This window comes from Populus euphratica, unplaced genomic scaffold (genome assembly GCF_000495115.2).
Source record: "Populus euphratica unplaced genomic scaffold, PopEup_1.0 scaffold158.1, whole genome shotgun sequence".
Lineage (NCBI taxonomy): Eukaryota > Viridiplantae > Streptophyta > Magnoliopsida > Malpighiales > Salicaceae > Populus > Populus euphratica.
Genome location: NW_011499913.1, coordinates 202075 through 228281, shown reverse-complemented (window position 1 = coordinate 228281; position 26207 = coordinate 202075). Strand labels below are relative to the sequence as shown.

At 33.6% G+C, this 26207-nt stretch overlaps 3 protein-coding genes and 1 pseudogene across 5 annotated transcripts; 2 read left to right on the top strand and 2 right to left on the bottom strand.

The window, feature by feature from the left end:
• Nucleotides 1-501: 501 nt before the first annotated feature.
• On the bottom strand, nucleotides 502-3534 carry LOC105134172 (putative UDP-glucuronate:xylan alpha-glucuronosyltransferase 5). Its single transcript, XM_011038483.1, has 2 exons — nucleotides 2739-3534; nucleotides 502-1548 (listed from the first exon to the last, which is right to left on the bottom strand). Exons 1-2 carry the CDS (start codon nucleotides 3490-3492, stop codon nucleotides 605-607), a joined length of 1698 nt encoding a protein of 565 aa, XP_011036785.1. The 5' UTR covers nucleotides 3493-3534; the 3' UTR covers nucleotides 502-604.
• Nucleotides 3535-9080: 5546 nt separating this feature from the next.
• On the top strand, nucleotides 9081-12244 carry LOC105134169 (cyclin-P3-1-like; annotated as a pseudogene).
• A 38-nt stretch (nucleotides 12245-12282) lies between these two features.
• On the bottom strand, nucleotides 12283-19509 carry LOC105134170 (mitochondrial Rho GTPase 1-like). Of its 3 annotated transcripts, none has more exons than XM_011038481.1 (15): nucleotides 19381-19509; nucleotides 18362-18576; nucleotides 17547-17679; nucleotides 17284-17433; nucleotides 16603-16779; nucleotides 15935-16201; nucleotides 15763-15831; nucleotides 15534-15589; nucleotides 15241-15322; nucleotides 14562-14773; nucleotides 14378-14447; nucleotides 14146-14258; nucleotides 13636-13786; nucleotides 13031-13217; nucleotides 12283-12534 (listed from the first exon to the last, which is right to left on the bottom strand). In XM_011038481.1, exons 1-15 carry the CDS (start codon nucleotides 19507-19509, stop codon nucleotides 12461-12463), a joined length of 2085 nt encoding a protein of 694 aa, XP_011036783.1. In that variant the 3' UTR covers nucleotides 12283-12460. The 3 variants fall into 3 exon arrangements, with proteins under 3 accessions (XP_011036783.1, XP_011036782.1, XP_011036784.1); XM_011038480.1 differs by lacking the exon at nucleotides 19381-19509 and adding an exon at nucleotides 18996-19124; XM_011038482.1 differs by lacking the exon at nucleotides 19381-19509 and adding an exon at nucleotides 18695-18974.
• Nucleotides 19510-22641: 3132 nt separating this feature from the next.
• LOC105134168 (peroxisomal adenine nucleotide carrier 1) lies at nucleotides 22642-25752 on the top strand. The gene is made up of 5 exons (XM_011038479.1): nucleotides 22642-22975; nucleotides 23883-24114; nucleotides 24613-24759; nucleotides 24882-25033; nucleotides 25111-25752. The coding sequence occupies exons 1-5, from the start codon at nucleotides 22833-22835 to the stop codon at nucleotides 25388-25390; spliced, it is 954 nt and encodes a 317-aa protein (XP_011036781.1). The 5' UTR covers nucleotides 22642-22832; the 3' UTR covers nucleotides 25391-25752.
• Nucleotides 25753-26207: the final 455 nt, after the last annotated feature.

Sequence of the window (26207 nt, the reverse complement as noted above, 5' to 3'; positions counted from 1 at the left end):
TACATCTACAATAGAAGCTTGAGGCTTGATTATCCATTTTTAGCTATTTTATTTACCAATCTTTTTTTCCTAGAAATAATAATATTTTTTGTTTGTGTCTGGAAAGACTGATTTTTTATGACAAATGACAAGTTCGAACTCCTTCAGCCACTAATGAAAGTCACTTGGTGACTTGGATGCATTGAGAATTATTACATCATGCATTGGGCTGCATTGGGAATATCTTTGTCTCTTTACCATTTTTGTATAATTTTATTTTTTTTGGAATCAGCTAAACTTGATCAAGATCCAGTAGGGTTACCATTATTTTTTTAATAAAAAAATATGTTTTTTAATAAGAATAATTGTACATTAACTGGATAACTCAATGAGATAAGTTATTTTCCGAGACAATTCTCGAATACATATGATAATTATAATTCTATGTCTTATTTAATAACAGATTGCTATTTCGGGTTGCGCCTCAGCACAGGACATATACACTAGATCAGGTTTCTATGGTTGAGCTTGTCAAAATCTTAGTACTTCTGAGCACTTTTGATTATATAATCAGAAACAACACAGCACTGCATGCTACAAGAATATATATAGCAATTAATTTAATCTAATCGATGAGATGGTATTGTCTAGGGTCTTTGACACTAATCTTCCAATGACCATCCGGCAAGTTTGCATTCTTAGCTTTGCCTCTCCATTTCTTTATTCTTGCATCCATATGCTTCGTGAGTCCACAATATTGCTGCAATTTCTTTGGCATGGCATCATAAACCCTCCACCACCTCTTGTGAGCCGAGTCACTAGCAAAAATATGGCGATTCGCCATGTCCCAATTACAATCATAATCTTTATAGCATGCCCATGGCTTTAACCCCAGGAAATGGATTGTGTAGGTGCCCTTCTCCATTTCATGATTTGGGTTGTCTTTTCTCTTGAAAATCTTGAGATAATTCAGTTTTACGGGCAACCGATGCCACCATGTAAAGACCTCGTTAAGAAAACCTTGATCACCTCCATTGTATGACATCAACCTCCTACTCTTTGACATCATGTCTTCGAACAAGCACGTTGATGGCTCAATCACCATGATCCCCGAGTTGAATAACACCTTGTCATTTGGAGCTGCTGACAATTGCGGGTAAGCAAAGAATTTTTCGATGTTTTTGAGGATTATAAGATCAGCATCTATGAAAATGACCTTGTCATAATCTGTGAGTTGCCAGAGTCTGAGTTTGCTATAGTTCCATTCATTGTAAGCGTTTTTCCGAGCAAAGGGGCTTCGGATAGGCTGTATCTGCTTTGTCTTCCATCCGGCATCTCTGAGACCCTGTAGAGACTTCTGACTTAACGATGAGTCGTGGAGGAGGACTAGGTCGTTAGTAGAGTTGTTCTGTATTATACTTTGAGCCAGTGCAATTGCTCCACAGACATAAGCTTCGGAGGAATGGAGGACTGTTGCATAGGCAACCCTTTGATGATACAATTTGTGGTCATTGAGTTTTCTTCTTGTTGAATATTCTGCCATTTTATATCTCTGAATTTCTCTGTTACCTGCATTTAACCCCAAAAACAAATCAAATTATATATATATATATAAACAAATTCAAGAATTTTAATTATTAGTTTAGCTTGATTTAATATGTCATGGGAGTATTTAATTGGGTTAATGGTGTAATGAAGTGTTGATTATTGCCTAAATATCACAGAAAATCTTAGATTAATGTTTCAGAAATAACTATCGATAATCACCAAATGGAGATATAGAATTTATATATAAATTAAGAGTTAATTTCATGTTAATTACTTTCTTTAAGTAAACATTTGGACTTTTAGGAACAACATCAAGTGATGTCATATATTAGAAAGATTAACTGATACACAAGAGGGACAATTATTATACATGTCGTCATCGATAAGATTATAATTAGGTGGTTTAATTAACAAAATAATTAGAAAAATAAACTAAGACTGCCTGCTGTTAGCTTAATGGACCCAATCTCTTCTCAAATACGCAAAGTGACAGCTTAAAATATCATTTTCCAACCTCTTAATACGATGGCCGTGAAAGGGTCACGGATTCTGGCTGCTTGACAACACACCAATATCCAATTTTATAATGCCACGAACTCATCATAAGGTTGCTGCCTATCTGTATCCTTTAATTTAATTAGAGGTTACCAAACTAATCAATGTATTTTACATGGTTTAATTGAGCTAATGGCAATAAAAACACAGCTTAACTTTCTTGCCATGCTTGAAGAGATTTATTTTGATGAGATATATAATGGTTAAAAAATAGATATATATTACTCTTGTATAATTATTTTGGGTTTATATCATTATTAAAAATGAAATGCATAAATTATGTTGTTGACAAAATTTCTATTTATTTTAATTCATTTGCAGATTGATAAAAATATTCTATGTGAATTTAGTAAATTTTGATTTTATACTCTTGTAGAAGAGAATATTGCTGTGCTACCTCACCAATTTATCAAGAGGGACTTAATTTTTCTAGTTTTTTTTTATATATACAATATTATTGCTAATTGAGAATTCCAATTGACATTTTCATGAACATAGAGAAAAAATATATATATAATTTGGTGGGTCATGAGGATATATATATATATATTAGTAATCTCTTTATTTTATATTTTGTTGATGTCATCAACGTACATATAATTTTCTCCTAACACAAATAAAATAAAATAAAATCATGTCAATGAACAAAAACGTACCTGTCTCTCTGTGAAGAGGAGCAATCTGGCATGACCCGACAGGCATTTGCACCTTCTGCCTGAGTCTCCTCAACTCCGGCTTGTACACCCAATACTCACCTAAATGAGTCATCAAATCATCACACCTGAATATCTCTTGCATGGGTCCACAAGACCCTATGAAAATAACAGACACCGTCCGATCATCACCACCCTCGGTCAATCCATTGGCCACCACAAGGTTAGCCACCACCAGGTTCACTTGCAACCTAAACACATCCCTAATCCCTTGCTTTTCCATTCCACTACCACAAGGAACCCTAGCCACAATAACGTCTAGGTCACGGTAATCCTCTAGCTTAGGCATCGGGACCTCTGGGCATGATGGTTCGTGCCACCTCGCGTCTTCATCAATCCACTCCGGGAAGAAATTCTCCCATTTTAACTCCTTGGATACAGGCCTGAAATCCACGTTAACAGTCTCGACTTCTCCATGCATATGATCATATGCATGTTTGACATTTTCATCAACGTTGACAAAACCAATCTTGATTCTTTGGCTAAAGATTTTCCTCTCAATAAGATCATCGAACAATGATTTTTGGGTGTTGATCGACAAAGGTTTTTTATGGTGATGGACTACTGTTTGGCGGTGATCATCAAAATCATGTTCTGGTTTTGGCTGGAAAGAGAAGACTAGAAACGTCAGGGATACAGAGAGGAGTATGAGAGAAGAAATGAAGAGTTTTTGACATGAATGCTTAGAGGAGGCCATTTTGATTGACCTAATCACATACAATGTTTGTGTTTATATAGTCAAGGCTTTGAAGAATATTATTATATTCATCTCCAAATCAAATGAGTTTGGTGAGAAAGGGTGCATGGCTTAACGTTTCTCTGTTGTAAATATTGTCTTCGTCTTAGAATATTAATGTAATTACACTTGCTCCTATTAATTACGATGCCTTGGAAGTAGCTTGGATACGTGTGTGTGTGTATTGATGTTGCTTTGTTAACGCTTGATTTTGATATGGGAGGAGTAAAAGTATTTTTTGAAATTTGCTAAAATTGGCCTTGTTCTTTTATTGCAATAAATTATATACATATTTAGTTGTTTGGTTGGCTGGTCATGCTCTCATATATATATATATATAATTGTTAGATTCGGCTCGAGATACATTCAAAAAACAAAAAAATAATCTTGGTAATTGGATCGTTGAGTTAACTTGAATTATATTTTTATTTACAATTATGTCAATTTAAAAAACAATACACATGAATGGATTTAATTATGTTAATGTTAAAATCAATTTCAATTAAAGTCGACTCATGTTAGCTTATGGGTTTTATAGGCTATTCTATCGAGTCGTGCTAATAAAAAAAATAATGTATGAAATTACTTTTGACATAATTTAATAAATCATCTTGTGAACAAAGATTTTATAGATCCATATCCCTTGCTTAACTTATAATTATATAAAAAAATATAGCATCTCAATGTGAAAATTGATTATATCGAAGCTAAATCGAACAATAAACCGAGCCATGCATGCTTCCTTGAAATCTCTATAATAAATCTAGTAAAAACGGATTATTAAAAAATAAATTTGACAAAAAAAATTATATATAGATATATTTACATGATCATATAAATTTCTTCAATGATATTTATTATGATATTTTTTTAAAAAAAAATGAAAGCTCATGTTGTTTTTTTAGCAAAGAAAAAAATAAATAAAAATTATTTTTAAAAATTATTTTTAAAATATAAAAACAAACAAATTCTAAGAATCACATTTTATTATAATCTAGATTATACACACACGAGCCATGCATGATTCATCAATAATACTCTTTTTTTATTATTAAAATAATTATTAAAAAAAAGTCACTAAAAATAGTTGTGTTTCATATCATGAGTTCTCTATTTTTGTTATGTATATATAGTTCACCTTTGATCAAAATGATGAAAAAAGAGAATGTTGGTTTCATACGTATGAACTAACCAAAGGATGTATAATTAACACTGAATTAGAACATTAAGGGACTTAGAAATCTCTAAAGAGTGTTTATGAATCATAAAATTGGAGAATAGACCTTGATTTGTCATGTTATTACTCATTGTTCGCAGTTTATCAGTTCATTAAAGGAAGTTCAGTTTTCTTTTTATTCATTATCGATATTACATTGCAATTTCGTAACACTAATAATTGTTATCAGCGCCATGGAAGTCCTGGGTCTGGGTCCAAGGCAGTAGTCATAACCATCGCAACTCCTCGCTTTCATTACTGTCCTTTTAGTACGTAGACATTGATAGTATTCAAAAACCTGTTTCTGCTTCTCTACTGTGTAGAAAAAATATCATTTTCGGTGCCATTTTTTCTACTTTTGCCGCTATAGGGTTGTATTTTTACATGATATAGAAAGTGTTATTCGTTGAAGAATGGTTAAACAACTATATACGGCTCTTGTAAGCTCATTGTTCGACTTAGAAAAAAGTACTATGTGCAGTACATTTAATTTTAAAAAAGACTGATTAAAGCTAATGTCATGTTTCCTAGCGTATGGTGCCGGTAAAGGATTTGGGTTTTGGAGTTCTTTGGTAGGTAGATTACCATGATTTTATCTTCTTAATTTAAAATGATACTGTTTAATTTTTTAATAAAAAATAATTCCTTAATTTTGATCTTATTCTGATTCAAACCCGTTAGATGATACAAGTTCGATGAATACATATTAAAATCGGTTCAAATTGTTATCCAATTTGTATTAAACTCTAAATCATTTGCAAGTTTGCTAGATTAATTTATAATATATATATATATATATGAGTTTTTTAAAGTTATTATTGATGCACATGTATTCAAAGAAATTCCAATAATAGCTAGAAATTAAGGAAGGAACATAGAAAAAAAACAAATGATGAACATGTTACCTATGACTAGGAGAAGATTGTCATCATGCATAGTTTGGTTTCATGGCAATTTAATTAATCACTCATCAATTTTCTACGAATTATTCCATCAGTTGAGTCTGTGTTTTTATATAATAATTCAGCTGTAATACCATGGTGTCTTCATTGACCCGTTACTTGTGGATATTCCTTCTTCTTCTTCTTCTTTCCTCCCCCATGGTTTGGTTATTCGAGGGTGGTGCGTAAAATTGTTCATACTTGAACGTGAGACTTTAAGAGTTATCCAAGAACAAATCAAAGCAAAAAATCGTGATGTATATATATTATAATGTTTTTTGTTCTTCTTGAGAACGATATTATTATCTTTTTAATAATGTTTTAAAAACCATCATTTAGATGGTCCAATCGTTTGACATTTTGAATGTTATAGGCGTGGAAGTCTGAAATTGGTCCTCTCCTCTATCTTACCTTTTCAAATCAACAAGGGGCCGGGGAGGGTCAATCTCTTGATAATGAAGGTGTTTGATCACTGAATTTTACAAATCACATTGCTATATATAAAACTATAGTATATAATTTCAAAAGGAATAATGTTTTTTTTTTATGATATTGTTATGCTTTTTTTTAATACAAAGGGTAGACAGACTTAAGATAAAACAACATGTTCTTTAACTTATATTTATTTGGTACAATTTGATCATATTAAACATCGAAATCAAGGTTTAAAATACCTTTTTATTTTTTCTCTTATGATTGATTGAAAACATAACATTTTCAATGAGTCAATAATTAATGAATTCTATCCTTACGTCCCAAATCAACCCCACAAGAGCCACCCCAACATCCTTGTTAAAGAATAGCAATTAATTAATGCGCCTTAATGATGACAAATTGAAGAGATTTATGTATGATTAATTGGAAACATGGAGAATTAGGTCTGAATCATGATTGAACAATTAAATTAAATTTTCTTATATAAATTGTGATCTCTGAAGCTTGGATTCAGCTTCGAAGATGGAGGTTAAAAAACAATAACCTGGAAGGGGGCGCAATTACTTATTTTTTTTCCAAGAAATGCGATGATGAGGTAATTATTTATATTGAAGTATATATATATATATATATATATATATATATATATATATATATATTGGTGACGCATCTCTATCGAGAGAAAGAAAGACCACACATGAAATGATCAATTGGAAGCCAAATCTCTAAAGATGACCCCATTCTTTTAGTGCTGGAGGATTGTTAGAGATAAGACAAGTGATGGGAAGGTTGACATACACAAATATATACATATATCATCAAGAAATTAACAGTTCAACACCAGGTGTGTGTGTGTGTGTTCATGCTCTATTATTAGCCAAAGAAATCATTACTCGATATATATATATGCATGCAATAAATGGATGGATGCGATTATGACAAGAACTCATCACTGGTCTTTTAGAGAAAAAAAACAGAAACTTGTAATTAATATCGATATTTGCCTCTGTAATCAGAAGCAAAGGCTTACGTTTGAAACCACATGAGTGCTTAATTATTAGTCTTTCTTTCCATGAACATGCATGGGTCTTAGCTCAGCCCAGAAAAAGAAGAAGGAAAAATAAAACATATATTTATAATAGGATAAATTTTCTAAATTTCAAAGAGAAAAATGTTCTATTAGAAATCCTGTTCAACTGAGTACGTACTTTCATCTAAAAATATTCATAAATTCGTATTGTACACCGTGAGATCTTCTCATTTAAACATGTTTTATGCAGAAAATTAATAGGTGTTTTAAAGGGACATTAAACATTAACGATTATAGATGAGAGTATAGTTATGCAAACCCAATTCTGCTCAATGGATTAACCAACAGCCTTGAGATCTAGACTGTACATTTTCAATTAAAAAACTCAAGATTTCGAGGATTCAATTAGAAAAAAAAATGTTTGGAGATACAATAAAAAATAATAGAAATTATATATTAAAAACTCATTTAATAATTTAAATTTTTAGGTTGAGATAGTTTTTTAATTAAATTTTATTATTTTTATTTATTTAATAAAAATTAAGTATAAAGTAATATGAATTTGTGTAAATTTCAAGTTTAAAAGGTTTTTATTTGAAGAGATATATTAAAAAATAATATAAATTATATATTAGAGTCTTATTTAATAATTTAAATTATTAGATTGAGATAGTTCTTTGACATTAAAAATTAACATGTGGGGATAAAAACACCCTAAATTTAGAAGATAATCTAACAAGTATTATTAGATGCAAAGGGTTTTATAACTCTAAATCATCTTTATATCTAATTAAGTGGTTTTTATTTATTCATTTATTTAAGATATGCAGGTAATGACATCCTGCTACAACTCGTATTGGATTTTATGTTGTCCCCAGCTGTTGAGGTGTCAATTTCTCCTATGGAAACGAAATATAGTGCTAATAAATAAATAAATAAACGGATTAGGCCACCATGAATTAATTCAGAGAATCTCAACATTCTAATTATGTTGAAGGCCAATAATGCATCTTTGATGATATAGTCAACAATTGATTGATTAATTAGGATCCCAAGTTGGTGCTTCGAAAACTATATGTAACTACAAATTAATTGAAGCAGATTTAATGTATCCAGGTCTTGATATGTTCATGGATTGGACAGAACAGGTTGGATAACTACAATATTCTATCCTCAAATCAAATATTATGGCACTGCTTAGAAAATTCCTCGTTCCATTTTTAAAGATTATTGAACTCTCTGGTCCATACAACAACTGTTCTTGCTTTGTCCACATCTGCTCCTGCAATGCCATTCAACCTGTGTCCAGCACCAGAAATTGATTCCTAGGAGCCAATCTTGAACTTAAGCGATTCCATTGGTGTTCAAGTTGCAATTCTGTTAATGGTCCTAGGAGCCACTCTTGAACTTAAGCAATTCCATTGGTGTTCATGTCGCATAAGAAATCTATCACTTCATTGTTGATAACGAGTCACAAAAAGTTTTTATTAAATTAATAAAATCAAAAATTTTATACTCAAGTTACCATGATTACTACTTTTGAATTATGATAACAAGAAATACCTTATCTTTACCTCTATATGTTATATTAAAATGTTAATTTATAGTATTCTAACTAAATCACACTTATTAAAATTAACTCGTTCTAGAAATGATAGATTTAGAATCTAACTCGTGTAGATTTCTAGTTAAATCGAATGAAACTTTAACTTGATTTAACTTAATTAAAATAATCAAGTTTTTAGTGATCTAGTTAACTTACCAATTCATTTGGGTTAATGGCTTATAACAAAAAAAAAACAAAAAATTGTTTTACTAAAAGCAGTTGATTGGTGACCCAACGTTCTAAAATCTTTTTTTTTTTATCAGTTTTCGAGTCACAACTACGATGGAAATTTAACCGGTCTCAGTTCAATACTCACCTTTGCGTAACTAAGCCGAAAAAAATACTGAACCTTAGCTCGACATGCAAAAAACCAGTAGAGGGCTGTTGTGGTAGCCAAAAGGATCAACAGATACCTCACTAACTATCAAAAACACGAAAGAAAATAAGAACTCTAATCTGTTTCTTTTCCTTCAACAAGCAGCAAGGCAGGACCAACTTTCCAAAAAGTTATGACTTTTCCTAAGACTTTATCCTGATACACCTACTACACCTGGAATCTACATCTATGTTCTGTTTTTTCTCCTTGTGTGCTGCACAAGTACCTTAGTGCATAATAGTGGAGCATTCCTTTGTGCTGCTATCTTTTAGAAACTTTTATAGTGCAGTGAAAAGGCTTCCCAATTGGCTCTACTGGAATAGAGTCTTTTTTGAACTCCTCAGGTCACTTAAGTAAGATACACTGCAGGTTTATCTCTGATTTTGACACAGGTTATACCTATACAGGTAGGCTGAACCCAAGTTCATTTAAGAATAATTTTCACACAGATAGGCCAACTTAAAGATGGTTCAACGCTAATCCTTACCGCATGATTTTCAATTGCTTGTAAGCACTGTAACTCCATTGTTTTGTTTTTAACTAGTTTATTAGCTTTGATTCAGAATGGCAAATTTGGTGCCCAATGGCATGGCTGCTGAATCAGAAACTTGCATGGCTTTGGGTTTATTAGATGAATCCAGTAGAGGGGTTTCAGGGACTCCACAGGTATTGCTGCTTATTGCATCTGTTTTAGAGAGATCCATTCAAAAGGACGAAGAGCTGTTAAAAACAGCTAGAAAAGATGTTGTTACAATCTTTCATGGATCAAGATCACCCAACTTGAGCATTAAGCAGTATATCGAACGCATATTCAAATACTCAGGATGCAGCAGTTCTTGCCTTGTTGTTGCTTACATATACATCAACAAGTTCCTTCAACTAACGGATGGCCATCTTACTTCCCTAAACGCACACCGTCTTCTGATTACAAGCATCATGGTAGCTGCAAAATTTTTGGATGATGAGTAAGTACTTGCATGATTAAAACCAAGAATTCTTTAATATTTATTTACTCTGTTCGCTTCCCTAAGTGCTTGTTTTGCTGTAGATTAAGAAATGCTTAACTTAAAATTCAGGATCAAGTCATTAGGCAGTCAATAGGTGGATTCATTATTTCTTATCCTGTTATTTCGTGAAATAGCACAAAATAAATAATAAGGATGACATAAAAATTCTAATTTCAAGATTTATTATTGAATATTTATTGTAAGCATTTTGCTTTCTCGGAAGGTTATAACATTTTAAACAAACTGTAGAACCGATCTAAACAAGGTTGGACATTAAGAGTTCTAATTAGAAAGGAAAAAACAATTAAAGTCCTCAATTAACTAGAAAATTAAAAAATAAAGAGAAAAAAACCTTAATTGCACCTTCTAAGCCTAATTTAGAGGTTTTCCGAGCCTCGGCTAGTTATAGATAGTTAGCCCTCCTATAAAGCTAGGTTTTTAGAACCTCCTAAACAAATTTAAATGTGATCATGATTGAATCAAAATCTAGTAGCTATTTATGAGGGCGATCCCTCGACGTAACTCAAATCTCTTTTTGGACTTAGCCTTGTATTATAGATTTATAAATATTCTTTCAAGGCTATCTATGAAGTCCAATTATGGCAAATACACAACTTACTTATTAGAACAATTTGCATCAATAAACTGATGGTTTATTGATATAATAGTGTTCATGTCAAATTCCTTGTCAAGGTAACAACGGAGTTGTGTGTCATGTTGATTATGGTCCTTTTAGTGCTATTGAAATTGGGTTTGAATCAATGGAGTGTATCTAGATTGTTGTCTTTTAAGTGTTTCAGCTGATGATTTCTGTATGAATGACATGCAAGACATAATTAGAAGGTTGAAAGAAGGTGTCTTCTAGAATTTGGTTTTCTGAGACAGAGTGGTTTACAGTGTTTTAAATGCTTGCCTACTGGTTTTCTCTAGTTGATAGCAAATAGTTTTGCCTTTTGTGAACCTCAAAGAGAGAATGAGTGGTAGGAAAAGGGGAAGAAAAGGTGAGATTAATTGTTAGAAGAGAGAATGCTCAGCTATAATGGTTGACAGTTGGATTGCCTTGCTGGTATGGCTTGCTCGTAAAAAGTCGAGTCGAGTTGATTTCATAAGTTAAAAAAAAGATGGTGGTGTAATAAAAAAATAATTAGAATGATCAATTAATTTTTTAATGGTAAACTTACTTTTATGTAAAATAACACGCTATTGATAAAACTCATAAATCTTCTAGGAAGCGTTTATAAAAGAGAGAAAAAATATTATTATTAAATATGATCTGCCATAGCCGAGTTTAATTTAGCGACCTATTAACTCAGGATGTAGCTCGAGTCATGTTTACTTTTAAGTTTATACATTGACTCAATCAAAAATATGACTTAATAAATCAACCATCAGCTTGATTAATCCAACTAAACCTAGATAAGACCCGATCAATATAGGATATTTTTTAATGTGCCCAAAACCACATCATTTAATTTTTTATAATTTTTATTCAGAACAATGTTAAACAGTCCCAATGACCTATGGACCTAACAACTATGGGGAAAGGGGCTCTTCTTCCTAATCAGTTTCAGTGGTATAGGATGTGGAAATAGTCCACACAATACTTACATGCTGTATAGCATTGGGCTTGCCATAAAACCTCTTTGTTCACTGATTCACTCAAACTTACAGGTGTTATGACAATGCCTACTATGCAAGGATTGGAGGTGTGAGCACCGGAGAAATGAATAGAATGGAGATGATATTCTTGTTCAATTTGGATTTCAGGCTCCAGGTTACAGCCGAAGCATTCATGAACTGCTGCTTGAAACTAGAAATTGAAAGTGGCGGGTACAAGGATGGACAGGCTGATCCAAGCCTGTGGGTTCAAAGGCCGGCAAAACAACGATGAGGGGAAACATGCGCCCAGAATTTGCAGGTTACAGGAACAAAACCATGGTGGAAGCACCCTTCCTTCTTCCAAGCAAGAAGAATTTGGCATGCAACCCAGTACATCACTACTTAAGGAAAGTAAAAGAATCCTAAATATGCAAATAGCAAAAACTCACTATCATCTTGGCACATGGTGTCGAGGCAAGAAAATCCAAAGACAGTGATCATATAAAAAAAATAAAGCGAGAACATCCAACGACAGTGATCATATTAAAAAAATATGTAGCAAAATTTTTATTATTGCACAAGCCCTGCACAACAACTGGTTTCATGTTACATCTGTTGCATTTTTTTCCAATCGAAACTGATAAAACACTAATGGATGGCAAATGAGTTGGAAGGCGAATGCGTGAGTTGCATCTCATTAATGGGTGAATCTTCATTCTTCAACCAGAAGAATTCTTTCTCGCAGCATATACTCGGTAAGCTGCTAGCCCAACAATGGCCACCGCAGCTCCAACTAGAATGGTGAAACAAAATCATCAGTATGGTAGATGATCAATGAGAAATATATAATTTAACAGCAATTAATTGGTTTTTTCCCTACAAACATAGAGCGGTAGCAAGATGAAAGATGAAAGAATCATCTAAAACAAGTAACAAGAGGAGATATTTTGTTCGAATGTTGGTCAGTAATTGAGTATATTTCACTGTGGTCATCCTTCAGCATTTTAGAATTGACACCTGACATAAATGTTGAACAACCGACGAAATAGAACAGCCAAACAACTCCATAAATGTTGAACAACCGACGAAATAGAAGAACAGCCAAACAACTACTAGAATAGACTGAGACTAAGCACATTTTCTATTACATCTAGGCCAGAGTAAGAAAACAGAATTAGAGTTCTTAAAATGAAAAACATGATTACTGAAGGAAATAGCAGAAAATTCACAATACCCAGAGATATTTATAGCAGTGCCACTAATTTTAGGAGTTCCAAACATCAACATACCTGAAGCAAACATGAGAGTGCGGTTGACAAGTCGATTGTATTGCTTACGAGTTCTCCCTGCTTCAGTTTCAGGAATGCTCAAATGCGGGTGCTCAGCAGCAGTTACTATCCTACGGAACACGTTATTGGTGTCACCCATCTTTGAACTGATGGGGATAGGAGCCTCTATTCCCATATCTTGACTAACCTGCAAAATCAAATAATTGCAATTAAGGGCATTGCTCTACTTTCAGAATCCATAGTCCATCCAATTACTTTTGGATCCCAACAAGAACTGCTGAACAATCTTCAAAGAGAGGAGGGGGAATTACTGCCCAGCAGGCAAACAGGGAACTTGCAATTGATACTTACTAACATCCAACTGCAATTTATACTTATTCACAACCAACTATAATCTAACTGTGAAGAACAAGGCCGCCATAATCATAGATCATTACTAGCCAGTCAAGTATTACCAACCGCACTAGAGAAATCTGAAGACTTTCTGATAAAGCAAAGGGTTACGAACCAAAAGCACAAACAGAAATTCATGACAAAACTTTGAGAAAGTCAACTTTTGTTCATAATCTACAACCATGAAATAGAATCAGCCAAGAAGTAACTGCCCTGGTAGATTCCTGTATTGCCATTGGAAATGAGTTCAGATCATCTTTAGCTGCAACAATTAGGCAAGGCACCTCATATCCAGTATCCTCACCATGGCCGGCAACTTCCACAAGCAATTCAGTTGCTCTCTTCCATGAGGACTGATCAGAACTGCAATAACATTTGATACCTTAAATGGACTGAATGTATTAATGAAATTGCAAAGCAACAAGCTCACATTACATTCCCAGCCAAGGGAACCTTTGATTGAGGTTCCTAGCTATGTTGGAAGGCTAAATTCTCATATGAGGCAGCCATGACAACATCAGCATATGATCTTTTTAAGACTTTTATTCACACACAAAATTAAATATATCCAATCAATAACCCATCGATAGCAAGCAAAGTAGGAAATTGAAGTTTTGAACAAACGAAGTCACAGCAAGCTACCTCTCAAATTCACATACCATAAAATTAAAAAAATGTACTCTTAAAAGAGGTTACTATTCATCAGACACCACTCTGCTTACCTGTCATAGACAAACACTGCTATGTCGCATGATGCCAAAGACTCCTTATTTGACAAGAGTTTCTTAACTCCATCATCAGGAATCTCTCTCAACACAAGGGTTTTCTTTATTCCCTGCAAACAGAGAGTGGGGGATTCAATTGGAGACAAAAGCGAGCCTTGGAGCAATTAGATAACGTAAAGAATCCAAAGTAAGAACCAAAACATATTCTCACTACTTCAATAACACTTACACCAGGTAGATCAACAACATTAACTGCATAAATTTCTTCGGCAGTTGGAGCATAACTATCATAAAAAGGTCTGAATACAAAATTAACAAGCTAACATTAACCACGAAAAAAAAATTACCAGGAAGAATACAAACATAAATAAACATAAGTTATTTAAGTTTCTCTGAGATGAGTTGAGATGAACCTTCCAATAAAAGAATTCACTAACGCAGACTTTCCAGATTTTTTTGGTCCAAAGACAAAGCAATGGAAAACATTTCTGTCTGACTGTTTCTTCTTGCGATCTAAACGTCTTCTCCTTGTCAAGCGGACAGCAGCAGAAGGATCACCAGAATATCCGATGTAAATCAGATTCTCCACAGCTCTAGATGGATCTAGAAGAGTCATAAGGGCCCACTGGAATACGTATTTGTTAGTAAGTAAACACACTTGTCATGGAATTAATATTACAAATATTCAAACAGGTACTTTTTTGTCAAAAAAGTCAATGTTTGATTGATTAACGAATTCCAGTGCTGATGTTTGTCTCATATCCCATGCACTCTTGAACTTTTAAGAAAAGTCACGAGGCCCACTGGAATACATATTTGTCAGTAAGTAAACACACTTGTCATGAAATTAATATTCCAAATATCTAAACAGGTACCTTTTATTTTGTCAAAAAAGTCAATGTCAGATTGATTAATGAATTCCATTACTTATGTTTGTCACATATCCCATATACTCTAGAACTTTTAAGACCTCAAATCATATCACTCAGGCATGATACATGCATGAAAAGAATTGTACCCACTCACACCCAACACACATCGCACCCGCATGAGTGCACTCACTCATGCACGCAGAGGGATAGTGAGAGATACCTCTGACAAAAAAGCATTAGCTGAAAGCCCACCCAATGCAGTTTTCTCTGCAGCATCTTTATATGGAGGTTCCTCCCACGGGCTGAAGTTGAAAAGCCAAGTGTTAATGTAACAAAAAAATTCAAATCAACAGCAAAAAGTTGAAAATTCATGAGAAGAAATTAGATAGTAGGGTTGGAGCAATACAAATGACAGGGGAAAAAAAAAAACTTGACAGAAGATGGCTGCAAATTATTAAGGGACACAACATGACAGCAACTTTACCAAAAAAAAATATATAAAAAATACAGTACCTTTCCGGTGCAGTGGAGAAAATATCTTCTAGTTCTGCAGGTCGCAAGTTGTTATCCTGGCAGTACATTTTCATTAGTGGGGTTTTGAGAATTCAGAATTACTTCACCAGTTGAAAGAATACAACTTATAGTAGTGAAGATATAAGAACTCAAAATATAATGAAGCTTAGTTAACTACACTTTTAAGAGCTTAATAATAATAATGATAAAAGCACAGACTGAAACATACACCATCACTGTCAAACAGTTCATAGATATTTCTCAAGTACTCGACAGCTTCACTGGTGAGTTCTACACTCTGAAAAAATGACAACAAAAAATAAGTGGTTTAATACAAACAGTGGATACTAGAAAAGAACCACAGAAAGACCATCAAATAAGTTCTTTTGAACCAGTATTACCTGATCAGGAGCTAGTTTGAATGTGGGTATTAATTCATCAGAAAGTTTGATATCATTGTTGTACCCAAATTTCCTAAGTACAGTCCATGTTGTCTCAAGGCGCCCTTTTTCTAGGAATAATGCATGGAGAAAGAGGAATCCTGTCAGTGTAAGGCCACAATCATTGACACCCATACCACTGACTCCTCCACCAGGCAACTTTTCTTCCACAACCTTCTTGACACCTATTATCTCAGAAGGTTGCAATGGAGCATTGAAGCATTTGACCTGTTAAAGCTATTAGATCATTCACAAACCCTAAGCACAAGACATTGTAACTTATAATATTTGAGCATTGAAAATTGTAACTATGCCCAACTCATCCCTTTGCTAGACTTTAAGCTTTGGGCTTGAGCTTCTCTCCTCACAAAGCACAAAAGAATATGCCAATTAACCATGTTCTTAAGACATTGTAGCTTATAAGGCTGATGACAAGATAACGAAAAACCTTAGGACCATGAAGACTATTTTGGGATATTACAGACTAAGTTTGTGCAGCTAGAAATAAATGCCAAGCAATGGAATAATATATATATATATAGATATATAGATAAAAAGATTCAAAATCCAACTCCATGCCCACCAAAATTGCGAAAAAAGAAGAATAATATAAAAACATGAATACAAACCTGAAATTCATTTAACTCGGCATCGCTAAGGGCACCATCCCTATCAAGATCACAAAGAATGAATATACGCTTCAAGGCTCTAACACACCTGGGCTTCAAAGTTTGTGATTCCTGATCAAATAATGGACCAGTTGGGTGAAGCACTGCTTTTTGTGCATAGTAGAAAACCTCAGGAATCTGTAGAAAAAGGAAACCAAAATCAGAAATTCAATTGTTAATTCCAAAACCCCAAGGTTACGAACAAAAACCGCACGCCAATGTAATCCATCTAACTGATTCAATGATTAGAATAAAACAAAATAGATACTAGTCATCTTTGGTTGGAAACTCATGCATCATGGAAAAAAAGTGTAAACAAAATAGATACTAGTCATCTTTGGTTTGAAACTCATGCATCATGGAAAAAAAGTGTTATCAATTCAAGGAGAAAACTCCAAACAGTATATTAGGAAATTCCCATTGAGGAATCATGATGAAGCCTGGCATACAATGATTACAGGAGCCGGAAAAGACCTTCAAAGTGCAAACTGTGCATGCTGTTAAAACAATGTTACACTGCAATGGTGAAACTAAATTACAGAAAAGGTTTCAGAAAACAATAGTGCACTGTAATGGTCAGATTAGATAACTCCAAAACATTCACAACATAGCATCTATTAAAGTACTCAGCAAACAGGATACCTGAATATGTTTGAATGCTGAACACTCGATACAAGTTTCGATCTCCCGGAACTGTTGCATTATTGGTGACATTACTTGCTCCAAGCTCACTTGCTGGGTCTCATCTCTTAAATCCAACTTACAACCCACCACTATAACTGGTACCTTCACCTGTTCATCATCCACATTACCATCAAAAGCAATTGAATTTAAACATACAGATTTATTGCCAATAAAATGACAGAAGACACACACACAAAGGGATGAAAACAAAGAATAGAAACCTCTAATTGACGAAGCTCAGGAAGCCAAAAGGTACTCAAACGATCAAGAGTCTCTGGCCTATCACATGCATACGTAAGAACAACTGCATCAGCTCGCTTCAATTCTTCAGCTACTTTACTGGCATCCTCCACTCTGAAACACACAGGACAAATGATCATTCCTTATTTACCTCGCACTGTTACCTTAAACAAAAAGTGGCATTGCACCTCCTCTTCCCAACCAAGAAAAATGGAAAGAATGTGGAACCTCATTTCCAACATTCATCAATCATTCCCAAAAAGATCTCCTGGGTTCATTCACAGGACATACCCAACCTGGTAAACATACAGCTCTTCCCATCTTGGAGGCCAACAAAATACGCTAAACTCAAATGACTGTTTCCTCTTTACCACACATAATAATCAACAACCAAAAACAAACTTACCCAAAAACACAATTTATTCCACAAAGCTTTATTTTTTTTCTTTTTTTCCACTTCAAGAGTTGATTTTAGCCTTCTGGATTTCAAAAACCATGAAAACCCACTAATCAGAGTACTTCAACTTCACCCCAAAAAATCCACCAGTCCACAAATAGATTTTAAAAGGACATTCACAAAATCTCCACACTTTCTATAACAGCATTAAAAGATTCCCATTGTTTCCATTATCCCAAAGCCAAATACACCACAGCAACTTAACTAAGCCATAACCCTAAATTAATTATCAGCTAAAAATACAATCAAAACAATACAAATACTCCGCTATTTTTAGCAAATTAAACTAACTAATACGCATATTAAAATATATTTTTACATAGAGAGAGAGTAAAATACTTAGATGAGGTATCGATGATGGTGATTGGAACGCGGTCAGGGTAAAAATCATCAGGCATCCGTGTAGGTGGAAGAACCGGCGGAACACTCGACGGAAAAGTTTCTGAGATAGCAGTGACAATCAAACTAGACTTGCCGGTGCCACGGTCTCCGGCCACAACGATTCTCACTCCACTTTTAAATCCTGGATTGGCCGTCGTCGCTGCTTTCGTCATCTAAACGACAAAAACACAACCAGTTCAACAAAAACACAACCAGTTCAATCAGAAACCAAACACCCAAAGCGCTAACTAATCAAAACAGCAATGAGAATGGAAAAACGGTGAAAAAAACCTGGATTTGGAAGGGTAAATCAGGGATTTAAGTAATGAGAAAAATTGGAAGCTCAAAAAAGAAGAATCAAAGGTGGTTTATGAAAGGAAAATTGATCTACAGTGGCAAAAGTGAAATTTGGTGCTTGTTGGAGTGACAAAAGTATAAATATCTGTGTTTTATCAAGGGTGAAAATGGGTGAATAGGAAAGGAAAGGCGCTAAGGCAGAGTGATGAGTGAAAAGCAGTGGATTGGAGTGATGAAGATGGCGAGATGGTAAATAGAGTGGAGAAGTGAGGGTGGAGATGTTTGAGTTAAATACCTTGTGGTTTTGTTTGATGGAGAAGTTAGAGGGGATACCACCAGAGGAAACCCTATATTTTAGGTGTTTGTGGCGGTGGGAACGGTGGCCGCGCCGTGTCTTGGAGAAGAAAAGAATGGGAAGAAGCATATGTATACACGGATTGCGGAAGTCTCATGGTGATTTTTAAAAAATATATTTTTTATTTCTTAATAGTGAAATTTGGTGGTTGTTGGAGTGACAAAAGTATAAATATCTGTGTTTTATCAAGGGTGAAAATGGGTGAAAAGGAAAGGAAAGGCACTAAGGCAGAGTGATCAGTGAAAAGCAGTGGATTGGAGTGATGAAGATGGCGAGATGGTAAATAGAGTGGAGAAGTGAGGGTGGAGATGTTTGAGTTAAATACCTTGTGGTTTTGTTTGATGGAGAAGTTAGAGGGGATACCACCAGAGGAAACCCTATATTTTAGGTGTTTGTGGCGGTGGGAACGGTGGCCGCGCCGTGTCTTGGAGAAGAAAAGAATGGGAAGAAGCATACGTATACCCGGATTGTGGAAGTCTCATGGTGATTTAAAAAAAAAAAAATTATTTTTAAAAAATTATTTTTAATATAAATACAAAAACAATTAAAAAATTTTAAAAAATAATGTTAAATAAAAAAAACACCATTTAAAAGTTAGAACTTAGTTCTAAACAGCTTGAAAACTTTTGTATTCTTTTTTATTTACTTTAATTATTTTGTGGTGGGAGATTTTTATGCTTTGTTTTTAAATGGTGAAAAAAATAGTTTTAATTATATTCATTAAATTTAACTTGAAATGGTGAAAAAGCTTGAATCATTACAAATTATGCAGTTAACATATGATTATTAGAATTAATCTTATTTTTTAAAATAATTAAAATTATATTATTTTATAAAAATAATTTATTTATAAAAAAATTTCATTAAATTTTATAACATCGAAAATCAATTCAAGTTTTTATTTAATTATAAGTTTAGTTGACATGTCAAATTAGTAATTTTAATTTTTAATTTTATAAATTTAATATATTTAAAAGTATGATTATAGTTATTTTTTAAAATATTTTTTATTTAAAAAAATATGTTAATAATTTCCTATTTTTAAAAACTTATTTTTGAGATAAAAATATTTAAAGTTTTTTAAAAATATTTTTAAAACACAGGAATATAGTAAGTGAAACCTTCATAGAATAACAGGTTAATTCAACAATTAGCTATCTAAAATCTAACTCGGATAAATTTTAGTTCAAACCAGGTTTTTTTTTTTTTTACAAAAATAGCATGGGTGAAATAAACATGCATCAGATTTCATATTTCTTGGCAACCTAGAAGCTAGTAGCTCATCTCTACTACAAAGCCATGCAACAAAAACTGGTAAACACAGAAAATTCCAGCTGCGGCACCCAGCAGAAAATCCAGGATATCATAATTTCTCCTCGTCAACACCAACCTTCCGAACCCAGCAGTTCAGTAATCGGAGATCACAGAGGATCGCATCAAGCTCGGAGTCTTTCTGTATCACATGCCTCGTAGTGAAGCAACTCTAGTATAATCTTGTCATGCATTTGTTTCGAAACTATAGCAAATATTGCTCGAGTCCAGAAACACCAGGTTCTTGTAGCCTTGCAGTATCATCATTAGATTCTCCACAGAGATGAAGCACTCGTGCAGACACAAACGCTTGATCTTTGGAGGATAGCTTACAAGGCAGACGCTCTGCCCTAGAGATTATCAGACTCTTCAGACTGGATCAGTCTCTCGAGTTTCTAGTCAGTGAAGACCAAGTTGTACAATATTCATGCAATCCATGTCAGTATTATGATCATTTGCAATTTTCAACTTCTCCGTGAGTTCCCATTTATCTACCACTTCTGAACTAACTGATGTTGACTTAGAGTTATTAAATGATCCTGCAGGTTGACTCGACAAACTTGCAGCCCGAAATCTGACCTGGATGGAGTTTTAAGTGAACAGATTTTAATATTGACTTCGACAAATTAAGGTGAGCCTTTTGGTCTGGTGCCGGTATCTACCTGCCTTTGCTCAAATTATCAATGGAGCTCATCATTTGACTCTTAAAAAATAAAAAAGGTTGAATGATAAAGTTTATATTTTAAATTAATGAAACGGTCGAATAGTGATTAATAGCTTGATTATATATTTTAATGTGAGTTTATACATCCATGCAATAAGATATATAAGGAAATATAATAAAACAAATTATATAAAATACTTAGATCATTTTTTTCTTATTGGATAATAGAAATAATTTCCTCATTATCATAGTTTTTTTCTTTTATTGATTAGGAAATAATCAAAATTATTTATCTTAATTATTTTCTGAACATTTCCCTAAACTCATGATAATTTTATTTTTCATAAGTTTGACACGTGTAATACTATTTTTATTGTCATTGTACTCATATTGCTTATCAAAGTAATCATCATCAATAAATTATTTTAATTTATCAATAATTAGGTTTAACTTAATTTATACTTACAACCATTAAAAAAAAAATCATGGGAAAAAGTCATGAACCATTAATCAAATTTTTATGTTTGCTACTTAAATATAACAATAAGCAAGGAATAAAGGTTTAAAGGAAGACGAGTTAATAAATCATGGGTTGATTTATTATTGAAAAATATAGTAAATAAAAATATTAGGTTAATAATGAAGATGATAAAAACAAAATGTTTTAAGTAGTCGAATAAAAAATATATAGAGTGTGGAAGTTAATATATTTAGAGTAGGATATTATCAACCTGCTTTGAAATTTAGAATATAAAAGAATGATATTATTTAATAATTTAATTACATATTTTACATTCAATTCATGTGGAATTTATGTGTCATATAACAAGACATATAAAAAAAAATAAAACAAATTATACAAAATGCTTCATCATTTTCTTTGACTAAATGGTAGAAATAAGTTTTTTGATTATCTTGATTTGTTTAATTTCTTCATTTTTTTAATAAATAATATTTATCATGATTATTTTTTAACATGAAAATAGAAGGAAAGTACAAAAAATAGAAAGAGAAACCTACGAAAAAATAAATCCTTACCCAAAAAACAAAAAACCCCTATCTTTAAAAGTTTCAAGTCCTGGTGCTGCTATTTTAAATTAAATTAGAATTAATTTTATTAATTATTTTTCAATAATTAGAGCTCTTGTTAAGCCTTACTCGAAGTCTATAAATAACCTAGGTGTATTGAAAACTCAAAAAACAATAACAAAATTACCAAATACTTTCATAAAATCTTTTGACTATTTATCTCTTTTTGAGTTTTCATCCTAAAATAATTAATATTTTTTCCCCACAGAAAATATAAATAAAAAAATCATCATAATTTATAGTATTCATAGAAACTAGATTAATTATCAAGAGATGTGGAGTCTTAAATGCTAAATTTAATTATCTCATGTATGTTTTGATCCGTCAGATCCCCACCGTCTAACTGCCCCAGAGGACCGTCAATGTAAACTTCATTTTCATATCTCTAGCCCTAAAAATTTCAATAATGCCCCTTAAAGCAGGGTAGTATAGAGAAATTTCTGCTTATAGGGGCATTATTGCTTCATTGATGAATTTACAGGGATGAAATGGCCCATAACTTCGACAAACGTCACGTTCTCGCAACTACCAAGAAAAATCCAAAAATCAGTTCCTCTCATTTTGATCTCTCCATTTGTGTACCCGTGCCCCAGCCACCTACCAAATTGTTGTCTCTTCCCTGTCTTCCTCCCTATAAACTCAATATAAATCATCCTGGTACTCCCATAATTATAGAATCTTAATCTTTTAAAAGTGTTTTGATACAGAGAGAGATGGGTGTTGATCTTGAATCTGTGTCAGAGGCAACATCAGGTGCTATTGGTTCACTGCTAAGCACAACAATCTTATACCCTCTTGATACGTGTAAGACTAAGTATCAAGCTGAGGCTCGTGCTCATGGACAGCAAAAATACAGGTTTTTAAGAATACCCATCTCGTAATTTTCTTGTTTTCTTTTTTTTTTTTTGGTTTTTTGTTCTGTGTTTTGTGTGATCCTGTGATTGGTCAACTGGTTTTATTTTTAAAAAAGTTGTGATGGTTGTGAATTTTATAGACTGTGGTAGTTGAAAGTTTTGATTTTTATGGACGGTGACGTGTGTAGACTGTAGTTAGGTGGAGATGGCCATAGAAAGTCGGTAAGTTTTAGCTCTGTACAGCATCTGCTTTGAATGAGAGGTATCTATTACTAATGTAGTAGATGAGTTTATGGCCATTGGCTAATTCTTCTGCAGCTACCTGATCAGTGTAGCTGGAAGCTGACAATTTATGCTGTGCTATTGTGCTACGAACTACTTGGTCTTTATTAGGCTATTTATGTTGTATCTGTTGGTTTCCTGATCACGATGAATGTTCTTGGATGAAGTAAATATTTTTCATTTCCTCTAGATTGGTTTCACCTTTTCGCGGGTGTGCGTGTGTGTGTTGATTCTTAATATCAATTTAGTTTTAATGTTTAAGAGGGTGGGTTATCATGTCATGCTAGTGATATCTTCAAAGGTGGCTGCTTGATGTATTTTATAATTAGCAGAGTGAAGTCTTAATGAAACATGTTCCGGTCAATCTCTTTAAGGAGCATGTAGTATCAAGCATGTGTATTGAAATTCTTTTAAATTTTCTGTTATGCCCTTTTCAATTGAAATTTAGCATTGACAGATGGTATGCTATGTGCATTTCTAGTTGCGTGGCCTTTTACTTTATGGACCATTTGTTAGTTCCGCAGCCTCTCAAGTGATTTTCAGATTATTAGATCTTTGGGAATGTTTAACTTAGTTGCTTTTGTAAAGCTTGTACTTTATCTGGTGTTGCTTTTATGGCTAATTCAGGAAGCTTACTGATGTTTTATGGGAAGCAATATCCACCCGACAAGTTTTTTCATTATACCAGGGCATAGGAACGAAAAATCTGCAGTCCTTCATTTCACAGTTTGTCTACTTCTATGGGTATAGCTACTTTAAAAGACTATATATGGAGAAAAGTGGTTTTAAAAAGATTGGAACAAAAGCAAACTTGATTATTGCTGCTGCTGCAGGGGCTTGCACTGCCGTTATCACACAGGCGAGTCAATACTCACCATTTTGCAAGTTATGCTATGATTTCTTGAACACAATATAATACAATAACTATTCTTTCTTCCCAAATTATGCATATGAAATGGCACTGATGAATTTCTAAATGTGAGAAAGGGAGGGAGTGAACATAAAGATGGATTTTACATCTCTCAGTGCCATGATATACAGAGAACCGTGGATAACTGGATATGCAATCAAAAGAACTGTTCAAATCTTACAACATGGAGCTTTTCAGAACATGATATATATTAGACTTATTGCTTCATTCTCTTTATTTGGTATTTCAAAATGTGATTTTTGCTTGTAATAAGACTATGGGTTTCAGTTTGGCATACTGCCCAGTTTGATTGTTGTGATGGCAGCTTATCTTGAAATTTCGCTTTATTCCGATTTTCTGTCTATTGTCATTGTAAGAGTTTCTTCCATTCAATATGAGTGAATGTTAAAGGTTTAATATCTTTTTTTTTGGCTTACTATCATGTAGCCCCTGGATACAGCCTCCTCAAGGATGCAAACAAGTGCCTTTGGCAAATCGAAAGGACTTTGGGAAACATTGACTGAGGGCAGCTGGAGTGATGCATTTGATGGCCTCAGCATCTCTCTTTTGCTGACCTCGAACCCTGCAATTCAGGTACTTGACCTGGCCTTGTAGGTTCACTATAGTGCAAATTGCTTCAAAATCTACATTTGGAGGTTACTGCATTTTGCTTAAGAGAATCGACTACACTGAGACAAGAGTTGTATATATTGCAGTATACAGTATTTGATCAGCTGAAGCAAAAACTATTAATGAGAAACAAGAACGGTGCAGAAAAGACTGCAGTGACCCTTTCTGCATTCTCTGCTTTTGTTCTGGGCGCACTCTCAAAGAGTATAGCCACTTTTCTGACATATCCTGCAATCAGGTGCACAGTTATCACCTTAAACTGTAGTTTTAAATGCTTGAGTTATAGAACTAACTGAGATTATATTCTCGATATAGGTGTAAGGTAGTGATTCAAGCTGCCGACACAGATGATGATGAAACTAAGGAAGCTCAGCGAAAGTCCAAAAAGACAATTTCTGCTGTCATATGTGCTATATGGAAAAAAGAGGGAATATTTGGCTTTTTCAAAGGATTGCACGCACAGATCTTGAAGACTGTACTAAGCTCAGCATTGCTTTTGATGATCAAGGAGAAAATAGCTGCAACAACTTGGGTTCTTATACTCGCGATTAGAAGGTATCTCTTTCTCACAAGGGGGAGACTAAAAAGTACCTGATGTTGATTCAGCTATGGTAATATGCTTGAAATTCTTTGTAGATATTGTTGCATATTTAATTCCAAGAAAATGGGAGGATTTTACAAGACCTAGTTCAATTTCTAGATAGGAAGCTCAAATCCAGACGAATAAATACTCTTTAGCTAGAGAGTAACTGTGATTTTAGCTGTCCTGCACGACTTATCCTTGGAATGAGGAAGTTCCAATTTGAGAGAAATAATTTAATCCCGGAATATTTTTCTCCAAAGAGACCAATTAAATTGTGTAACTTATTACTTGCATTGTTTGTAATGCAAATTTATATTCTTCCTATCATTTCTCGTTCTTCAAAAATTCAAATAAATGATTTGTAGTTGTGGAAAGTAAGTTGCAGTCAGTGGGTTTCAACGGGAATGTGATCCCCATCCTGGATCCAATTTACAGCGATGAGGAATTCAATTTTAGTTTTACTTTACGTCTTGAAACCCTGGCTTTTGCACATTTTGTGAACTCCTTTTTTGAAGCTGATGGCATGCCACTCATGAACAAATTTTCTGATTTGTTTTGCTTTAGGGTAGTTTGATGACTTCAGTTATGTATTCCGTAGCACGTTATGCATAGCTTTTGCTTCTACAATCATAGTTATCATAATCGAACCAACAAATAAGGTTCAATAACTTACTAGATCAACCTGTAGGTCACGAAGTCAGCTTCGGTTAATTATTTTTTAAAAGAAAAACAATGTTATTTTGTTCTTTTTTTTCTTGGTGTTGACTCAGCCAGGGTTTGGATTCGGCTTAGCTTAGTCAACATGGTCATTAAAAGCTCGGGGCAATCA